Source organism: Penaeus japonicus, unplaced genomic scaffold (assembly GCF_977035675.1).
Source record: "Penaeus japonicus unplaced genomic scaffold, GWHDUDI00000001_assembly GWHDUDI00000022, whole genome shotgun sequence".
NCBI classification, from domain to species: domain Eukaryota; kingdom Metazoa; phylum Arthropoda; class Malacostraca; order Decapoda; family Penaeidae; genus Penaeus; species Penaeus japonicus.
Window position 1 is genome coordinate 22,919,587 of NW_028234424.1, and position 10,000 is coordinate 22,929,586.

Sequence of the window (10,000 nt, forward strand, 5' to 3'; positions counted from 1 at the left end):
GGTTATATGTTTCGTATTCGTTCATGACAGCACAAAAATACGAAAAAATAAAGTTGCCTTTTGTCCTCCCATAAAACAGCAATACTTCTATCTTACTGAGTATAAAGAAAATATTGAGCTAATATGGATAATATACTACAATTTTAGTCAACTGCAGCACTGATAGAGCCTGTCATATGGCACATATAAGTCTCTAAAGTCAATAAAACACAAAAAAAATAAAACAAAAAAAACGCTCTAGTTTTACAATGAATGACTGAAAGAGAGTGGGATGATTCAAATTATATTGGTTCAAGCGGTCTCTCTCTAAAATAAAACCTATCCTAGAGGCTGGTCAAGCAATTTTATCTCCGTCTGCAATGTGTTAATATGCTATGCATTTTAATAAGTACTTAATTTGTGGACATTTAACCCATTGTTAGCAGATGGCATGATTTACTGTCAAGGCACCATTAGTCATAATAAACCTACCACATGACTGTATACATATTTTGTTAAAACCACAACCAATTGGTTAATCACAATTTTAAGTCATTAACCCTCTCTGGACGGGTGGTACACTACTGTACCGCTCATTCAAAAGCCCGGTGGCCGGGTGGCACAATATGGTGCCAGTCATTTAATTGATTTAGGCCTAAGCGTTCGAAAGTCCCGGCATTGTGACATGCAAGGCTGGAATGCCCCTGTCGTGAGTGGGTTAATATCGAGGAATTCCTTGAATTTTTGATGATCAGAAACTAATCAGAATTGAATAGATTTGTTTAGATTTTACACAAGAACCTAAAATGCTCTATGTTTTACATTTTTAACACTTAGAATCTTTTCTCAAGGTCGAACTGAAGAGATGCTGGGAGAAGATGTGAAGATAGACCCAACCCGCCTTTATCTAGCCCAGTTCTCCGAAGATGGCCAGTGGTACCGTGCAGCGCCTCGAAGTAATGTCGACCCAGATGGCAAGGTATGACAATGAAGGACCAGCCTCGTGTTTACTTGCAGATTTGCTTTGGTGTGGCTTAAGTGGGGGAGTGCTGGTTAGGATATAGTCAGATGAGAAGAGTGATAGTGTCTTAAAAGTTAGTGGGTTTCAGAATTAAAACCTAGTGTGAAGTTATTGGGTGTTAGTGTTGAAGTCTAGTTGTGGGTGCCTTTATCTTGGGTGTTGAAACATATGCTTATATAGATCTACATAATACATGTCAGGTGGGCATTAAAGGGGGGACATTAACATAGAGTGGAGGAAAAGAGGAGAAAAACATTCTGAATTGGGAATAAATTATTTACTTAGCAGGAGATTAGTATGCACATTGTATTTTTCATATGAAAAAATTACTGTTAGTTGTTCTTTTTACGTTTAGTAGAGATAATTTTTACAAGGATTGTAGTAAAAGCTAATTTATAAAAGAATAGAATAAACATTTCATGGGAAAGTACAAAATAGCTCATGAACTTGACATGCTTGCCTGCATCTTGAGAGATGTGCACATTGCATTGAGCACAGAATCCTTTACCTATTGCTAAGCCTGAAAGCCATTATGCATCATATTTTTAACAGAACACATGAAACAAACACGATAGATATATACCGATATGAAGTTAAGGTTTTTCAAGGGATTTATTCCCTGTTTTTCTAATAGGATTTTCTAAACGATTTAGATACTCTGTATATATATATATATTTTTTTTTGTCCTAAACTCACAAAATTTTGTATACTCCAATCACATATAGTATCATCTGTTCAGTTGTTTAGACTGTTTTCCTTTTGGTAATGTTTGGTTGTAAACATCTACACTATCACCATACCACACTTTGATTTATTTAAACTACACTATTTGCACATGTTATTTGCAATTGCAGATTTGTCCTTCCATCAAGCACCACTGTATTTTTCCCATCCTTACTGATATTGTCTTATTTGGTGATTTTGACTTTTGCTGAAGTACGAAGGTAGATTGTATTTATGTAAGTTAGGAAGTTGTGAGTTTTTTCTTTTTGAACGAGCTTATGGACATGTGCACATGAAACTTGTTTTGTCCTAATTGTACTAGGTTTCAGTTTACTCAAAAGATGTAATGCATTTGATTAGCAGCAAATTCCATTATCTAATAAATTACAGTTTTTAGTCACAATTTTTAAAAGTAGTTTTGAGATTTTTCATTTTGGAATTGAGGGAGGTTCTTTGGAAACAGATTTTCATTTTAAAAAAATCAAATTGCTATGAATATATATATTTTTTTTTCATTAGTATTTAGGAAATATAGAACTCAATTGATAATGTTTGTAATTTTGATTAGCAAGATAGAAATTCCTACATTTCCTTAACCCCTTTTTGACAGCTTTAACATGACATTAAACATTTTGTTGAAAGATAAGATGGAGAGTTACCAAGATTATGACAGAATAGCTCAATGAGGCTAGGGATGTTATAAGGGAGAGATTTATGCTGAAAACATGCTATGGTGAGGGGGTCATTCAGGTTTGGAATTGGGATTATTTTGTGGACCATTTGTGAAGAAGAAAATATCATAATTTGGGAGTGGGATTGACCGGTTCCCCTTTTTTTCCTATCTCATTCATAAGAAACAAAATTGAATTCTCAAACCAAATTTAATGTTTTCCATAGGACCTCCTGTGTATAGCTTTCTGTATATCACTTAGGAATTAAGGTGAATTCAGATTTGTACAAAATACAGTAGTATTGTATAGAGGAATAGATTCTAATAATGTAACTGTCTGTCTGTCCTCCCAGGTACAGCCTATGGTTCTAATCAGTGTTTTTTCTCACCCAAATTATTGTCTTTAAAAAATCTAGATACTTATTAACAGATAGTGGTTTTTATAACTCTTTGTTGTGCATGAATTAGAATAGTATCACATACTTGTGTGTTCGTCCCCCCTCACATGGTATTGTTCTCTACCCTTCTTGTGTCACGGACTCCAGGGTAAGGGACTTCTGCTACCCAACAAGGTACTCTTTCATGTCCATTCTGTGACCATCTGTCCTAACCCAGTATTAGGTGGCAGTAGATTACCAAATTCATTATATGAACAACAAAAACAAAACAAAAGAAAAAAAACTACAACAACATTAAATTTTTTCTTCATAACAGAAGCATGCTGAAAGTGTTTGTGGAATGTTTATAGTGTTTATTAATTGTATTTACAGTTTCCCTGGACTGCATCTGCCTAGTTGGCTTATAATAGTTTTATCATATTTCCTTGTGCCAATATCAGACCCATGTGTTTGTTGCTGCAGTGTGTTGTTAAGAGGCGTATTACTTTGTCTGCACAGGGAATCAGTGTATGCGTGGAGCCCTGTGTTGATAATGTAATAGTTTTCTGCATGGTTTATGTGTGCTGGAGACAAGTGATGGGCCATGTGTGTTGTCCAGTGCACTTCCTCTTAGTGTTCTGCAGTCATGTGTGACCATGCTCTGCAGCAGCAAAGTTACGTCTGCATATTAGGCCTTAGGTGTGTGGCTGCTTGTGCTCGTCTAACTAACCCCTTAACTCAACTAACAGGTTTTGATGTGGTTTGTGGACTTTGGCAACTCTGACCGAGTGCCGTCCGCCAGCCTAAGGCCGCTGGAAGGTGTCAATGAACGTCTGACCAAAATCCCACACCAGGTAAACATCTACAAGGGTTTTGATGATTTTCAAAAAATGGTTGTTATATGTCAGACAGTGAACTGATAGACATGTATGATGACTAAGCTAAGATAAGAAGAGGAGGCCTCAACAGATCTAGAGGAGGGGGTGGGCAGAAGTGCTAAGCTAACATGCACAACTTGTGTTGTTATTATTATTGTTATTCCTGTTGTTGTTATTGTTGTTATTAGTATCATTAAAATTGATGTTGGTATTATTGTTAATACTTCTGTTGATATTTTTATTATTATTCTGATAATAATTATCATGATGATGATGATGATTATTATTATTAATATTGTTGTTGTTATTGGTATTATTATTATTATTATTATTATTATTATTATTATTGTTATTATTGTTATTATTATTTTATTATTAGATTATTACTGATGATGATTTTTTTTTCTTTTTTTTTTATTACATTTGTTATTCATGTTTCAATTTTTTATTCATATTTGTATTCTTAGTCTTAATTTTCATTAGTTCTTTAAGTTACCATCAACTTGCACTGAAATGTAATAAGCAAGTTTTGAAAGTTTGAGTTTATTTTCAAAATGTTGTTTGTTTGTTAAATTAGAATATAGGACTCAATATAGATAGGTCCTTTTTATTTAGTTAGTTATTATTATTGTTTTTTTTTTACAATATTATCCACAAATAGTATCTGTTTACATTAAAATTATGAAAGAAATAAGTGTTTGATATAATAAGAATTAAACATTTTGTTGCTTGAACAGCTTGTTGCTTTGAATTTGCTATTTGACTTGCTTTGCATTTTTTTCAGTTTTACAAGTGGTTGCCATTTAGTTACATAAGGATGAAGAATAAATTATTGATATAAGTTTTGCTCAGATGTCCCCCTTTTTTTGTTCTTTCTTTTTCTCCTATTGTTTGTTGGAGTCTCCCCTGCCTATCTTAACATGATCATGCAGTTCAATTAAATTGTCATGTGATGAACTTGTATGCATGCAACATGTCCTGATTGCATGGTCATGTTGTAGTTTGAAATGCTGTGGTTCACTGGCTGATTACCAAGAAACAGCATTGTCCATCATGAAGTCTGAAGCCTTGAGGAAGCTAAAAACTTTCTGAAGTGGTAATTGGTAGCAACTTCTATTTATTCACATTATTAGAAATACAGCAAAAACCATAGGGACGACAAAACAAAAGTTACTGACCTTTTATTTTGACTACTTTTTTCTCTACCATATAACTACACTGGAGAATAAATCCCATGTTTTAGCTCTTGCCTTTCTGGCATTTAGAACATGGGAAGGAGAGAGGTGTGGTGAAGAGAACGGATTCTTTATGACCACAAGATATCATTGTTGATTGCTGGAGTGTGTGTTGCTTTTTATTCATTTTGGTATAGTCAACTGGTACAGATATAAATATATAAATTTATTTTCCTTTTAGCCTACAGTAAACCACACAGACTTTGTCTTGTTTATTTGGCTGCCGAATGTCTTTTGTCTTGAGTTTTAGTAAATGTGTATGTGATAAAGAAAAATTTTTCTCCATATTCTTGTATATATGATGATATAGACTGATAGTGAAAGATTTTTTTGCTTTTATTTTCATTTTAAGTGGTTATGTTACCTGTCTGCAAAATGCAAACATTTTTTGTCTGCTTATTTTTCTACATCATTTTGCAATTGAAAACTAACTGGCATTTTTCTTTTTATTATGGTAAATGTAAGTAGATGATCTGCAAAGTGGCACATGAAAGTTTTGCTGATGCTATTCAGGCCAAGACAAAGGACTGGCATCTACAAAAGCACAGTTTTACCATTTTTCTATGGTTTTGAATGTCTCGTTAACAATACTGTATCCTGTGAGCACTTGGTATTTCAACATTGAGACAGTTTGCTGTGTTTCTAATATAGTTAGAATATTATCTCCTGTCCAAAAAAAAAAACAAAAAAACAATCAGACAAGCTATTTCCTCTGGAAATGAATTTAAGATGATTCTAGAAACTTAAATGAAGCTTGTCTATTTAATTTAGGTCACCTCATGTAAGCATGAGAATCTTAAGCTGTAGAGAAGGAAAGTGAAACATTTTCCACCGCTAACACATTCAATTCTTTAGGCCCTCTTATGTCGCCTGCACAATGTACCATCTGCTGGCCTAGAGTGGACTGAGCGCGCTTGTCACAGATTGATGGAGCTGTTGCCAGAGGACTCGCCTCTCCTACTCAAGGTTCGTGTTTTTCTGGATTTCGGAGTAGTTTTCATGCACATGAGCATTTGTTTTAGATTTAGTGTTAGTAGCTTTAATGTGATGTGATATTACAGAGTGGCATTTAGGCTGTCATTAAGCTTATTTAAGTATCCTGCTTAAAAGACTAAATGTGTAAACATGGGTAAAAAATACATAAATTGTTTATTGCTACAGGCAAGCAATAGAAAATGAGTGTCATTGCAGTGTTATGAATAACAAGATTGGTCAGCATAGACTTAAGTATGTTGCTCTACTAGAGTTGGGATATTTTAATTTATCATATTCACTCTGCAGGTGCAAGCTGTTAAAAGTAACGGTCCCCCATTGGTTGAACTATTCAAGCGTCTACAGCCTCAAAATGAGTTGGTGTCCATAAATGCAACACTCAGCATAGATGCCAGTCTCTTCAGGTATGATTTTTGTAAAAATTGCTATATTGTTTGAGATAATTTTGTTGAATTAAAAAGTGAATTGAGATGTGTTTTTGATATTAGGAAAGAGCAAGATAACATAAGTTTAGAGGAGACCTACATTGTTTATCTTTCAATTAGAAATGACGGTGACAGCAATAACAACAGTGTCAACAAGGAGGTCGTTCTTTCCCCTTCACGAACAAGATCACGGCGTTCTTCTACAAACAGTCAGACTTCCAGCAGCTCTGGTGAGTAATGTAAATGCAATGGGAGGTAGGCTTTTTTCTTCCTTCATATATTTCTGATAATCAGTAGTAAAGGAAAATGGCTTATACAGTAGTTCCATACTCAGGTTCAGCTCATGTCTCAGAACCACCCTCAGCTGCCTTGCATTGCATATTAGTTACATTACAAGTATATTTCCCTGGGCAAGGCGTATCTAGGGAGACTTCAAATTGCCAAAAGTAATGTAAAATGAGTAACTTGTGCCATGTTTTCTCCTTATTTCTTTAAAGTTTTAGGCCTAATATGTCTTTTACCAACAACAAAACCAAAAGGTGCTTGTGTTGGTGTCTAAACATTCTAAATTTTCTCATCCTGTTAACCCTATGACGACGGTGCATCACACTCGTGTGACACAGCTAAATTCCCGATGCCGGGGCATCATGCCAGTGTGACGTTTCCAATGCAATATTGCAATGGCCCAGCGTAGGGGTTTTCGCATAGTGCGTGCCCCGTCGGGAAAGGGTTAAAAAACAAAGATGGTCTAATAAAATGATTGCTTAACCCATTTGCACTGGTTGACTTGCTATCACATTCAGTGGTTTTTGGGTCAGACGACAGCAACGAGATATTTGGTCAAGGCTGGCGTGCTGGGTGAGCAGGCTTATAGCGCTCACTCGCAGCTAGTGCGCCTGAGAGTCCCGAGGCGTTAGGCTTATGCATATGAAAACCCCGGCATTCCAATAATTTAGAGCTGGAAATTTTCACTCAACTTGTGAATGGGTTAAAACTAAATTGTTATTTTTGAACCTTCTCTCACAAGATTATTTCCACTAGGTCTGAACTCTGGCCCGTCATCTATGAACAGTTATTACGAGTCGACCCCAACTTCACCCCGGCCTGGGGCACTGATTCCTATGGAGGTGCCTCGCGTTGGGGAATTCTTCGATGTTTATGTAACTTATGCTGCGAGCCCATCTAACTTTGCAGTAAGTAATTCTGAATGCTTGAAATTTCAACATTAGATTTAAATGGTTGTAAAAAAATTGATACTTTTTTTTTATAAATAATATTTTCCAGTGATTTATAATTTATAATATATTCAACGAATAATTCATTATAAGTTCTTCTAAAATGAAACCCTTGAATTGTATTAGAATGACTTATTGTTGATGGTATTTATTACAGGTTCAGTCCTGGAAGATGACCAAGAAACTGTCTTCCTTGATGTCAAAGATGCAAGTGTACTACAACAATGCTAATAACCTTCAGACACTGGATGAACTCCAGGCCGGAGGCTTTTATGCAGTCAAGCACAGTGATGACTCTTGGTACAGGTAAGCAAAGAAGTGCTCTGGGAATCAGGAAGGCACAAAAGATTATAGTGAATGGTAATGTGAAAGAAAGAAGGAAAAGACAGACAGATTTGCTTGGATAGAGACCAGGGAAGTACCTAGGGAAACATACAGGAATCAAGTTGGAAATATGAACATAGCTATTTTTGCTGAAGAAACAGTACCCTTGATTTTTCACCTCCATGCAGAGCGCAGGTGAGCATGCATCAAGGTGACATTGTGTCGGGATTGTTTGTCGACTACGGGGACTGCTTCATAGTGACGCGAGACAGTGTCCAGCCACTCCCCACTACTTTCCATGCTCTTCCATACCAGGCAATCAAGGCTAAACTCAGTGGTAAGTGTAGAGTAGCTGTGTCTGTAAATGTGCAGAGATTTTATTTTCCTGTTTTTTTTTTCTCTTTTTCTATCTTTATAATGAAAAAATCTTGTATCTTGTCTTTTTTCCACCTGGTTATAGGGTTCATTTTTTCATAATTGTCCCTCCCTCCATACAATTTTTTTCTTTCTCTTTCTTCTTCTTCTCCTTCTCTTCCTTCTCCTTCTCTTCCTTCTCCTTCTCCTTCTCTTCCTTCTCCTTCTCCTCCTCCTCCTCCTTCTCCTTCTCCTCCTCCTCCTCCTCCTTCTCCTTCTCCTCCTCCCCTGATTTCCTTCATTTTTGTTCCAATTTTTTTTCATATGATTAAATTTTTCCTTGAGAGACATTCTCATTTCACTCCTGGCTAGGGATTTACAGCACAAATCAACCATTTGCAGGCATATCAGCAGCAAACTTGGACTGGACCCCTGAAGACTGTTGCCGTTTCCAGGAGCTTGTTGAGTACCGGGAGTTTGTCTCGGTCGTGGCAAACATTGAGGCTGTAAACGACAATGATGGCTACATAATCTCCCTAAGGCTTATTGACACATCAGATCCAAAACTTGATGTTTACATTGATCAGATTCTTGTGGATGAGGGAAGAGCAGCGAGACAGCATGTGCAGTAGGTTATTTTGGTATGGAATTGCTTTTGTTTACATTTGCATGTGTGTCTAGGCGGTAAAACTATGCACATGAAGTATGCAAATATTTTAAGGGTCGTGTGTAGACTCCAGTGAGAGGTTTATAATGCAGCAAAGTTAATGTTTGTGAAAGGGTTTGCAGAAATGTTGTTTAGAGTTTGTTAGCAGTTTAAGTCTATATTTTCTTACGCTTTTTTTCCATTTTGTTATGGTTATGCTGAATCAAGAGAATTACACTTTTCAAAAAGGTTTTTGTAAGCATCATTGTTTTAGAACTTTGTTATTTATCTTGTACAATTTGCTTGTGTGATGTTGTACTTTAGTTTGCTTATAAGATATCCTAATGTATGCTTAAACACCTACTATCTCTGAAAAAAAAAGATTATAAAATAATTACCATTATAAAGGAATGTAACCATAGTTTCACTGAGCAGCTTATATGCATAAACATATAGCATTTCTTATATATATTTAGAAAGAGAGATAAGATCATGTGCTGTCTCCTGTTCTATAAAATGGAGATAAAGTTTTTAGATCTGTAAGCCCCACCTTATCTGAACAATGTATCGTGTACTATTATGAATTTCACTAAGACTTGTAATTTTTTTTTCTATTGTATGCAAGACTTCTTGAAATGCTGATGAAAGCTTTAAGCTGGTAAAAGTCATCACCAATATATCTGTGATTGTTCCGTTCTTCCCAGTATTGTTCTAGCAGCTCATTGTAGGAGTCTGTTCTTGTTTGTAGACTTTATCTCCTCAGTGGAATTTCGGAGTTGAGAAGATATTGTGCTGATTTTTTTTTTCTCTGTCTTAAATAAGTTATAGTTTCTTACTTGAAACAATTACTTCTTACTTGCCTTCCCCCTAGTAAGCAAGCAAGCAAGCAAACATGCATGCATGATGTACTGTAAGAGAACCTCAGATATGGTGCCAGGGGGGACCATAATATGGGCTGCTTGGGCTCAACTTGTTTATTGGCATCTAGATGTAGATTGCCCCATAACAGTTCAGACAATAAAACTTAAAAAAAAACATGTAAAAACAAAAACTTTAAAAACACTCAAAAAAAATATAAATAAAAAATGATACCAAAAACAAAGGAAACAATCTAATATTCAAACATGATTGTGTTGCTG

The 10,000-nt window shown here is 35.6% G+C and overlaps 1 protein-coding gene across 1 annotated transcript in view; it reads left to right on the top strand.

Moving 5' to 3' along the window:
- tapas (tudor domain-containing protein 7 tapas) overlaps positions 1-10,000 on the top strand; it is a gene marked incomplete in the record, with an annotated part of 44,350 nt that overhangs the window by 33,735 nt on the left and 615 nt on the right. The window contains 9 exon segments of the mRNA XM_086549589.1: positions 831-958; positions 3,521-3,625; positions 5,740-5,850; positions 6,166-6,281; positions 6,423-6,532; positions 7,344-7,495; positions 7,695-7,843; positions 8,050-8,198; positions 8,618-10,000. The exon segment at positions 8,618-10,000 is cut by the window's right edge and continues 615 nt beyond it. Of these exon segments, the coding sequence (XP_086405715.1) occupies positions 831-958; positions 3,521-3,625; positions 5,740-5,850; positions 6,166-6,281; positions 6,423-6,532; positions 7,344-7,495; positions 7,695-7,843; positions 8,050-8,198; positions 8,618-8,847 (1,250 nt within the window).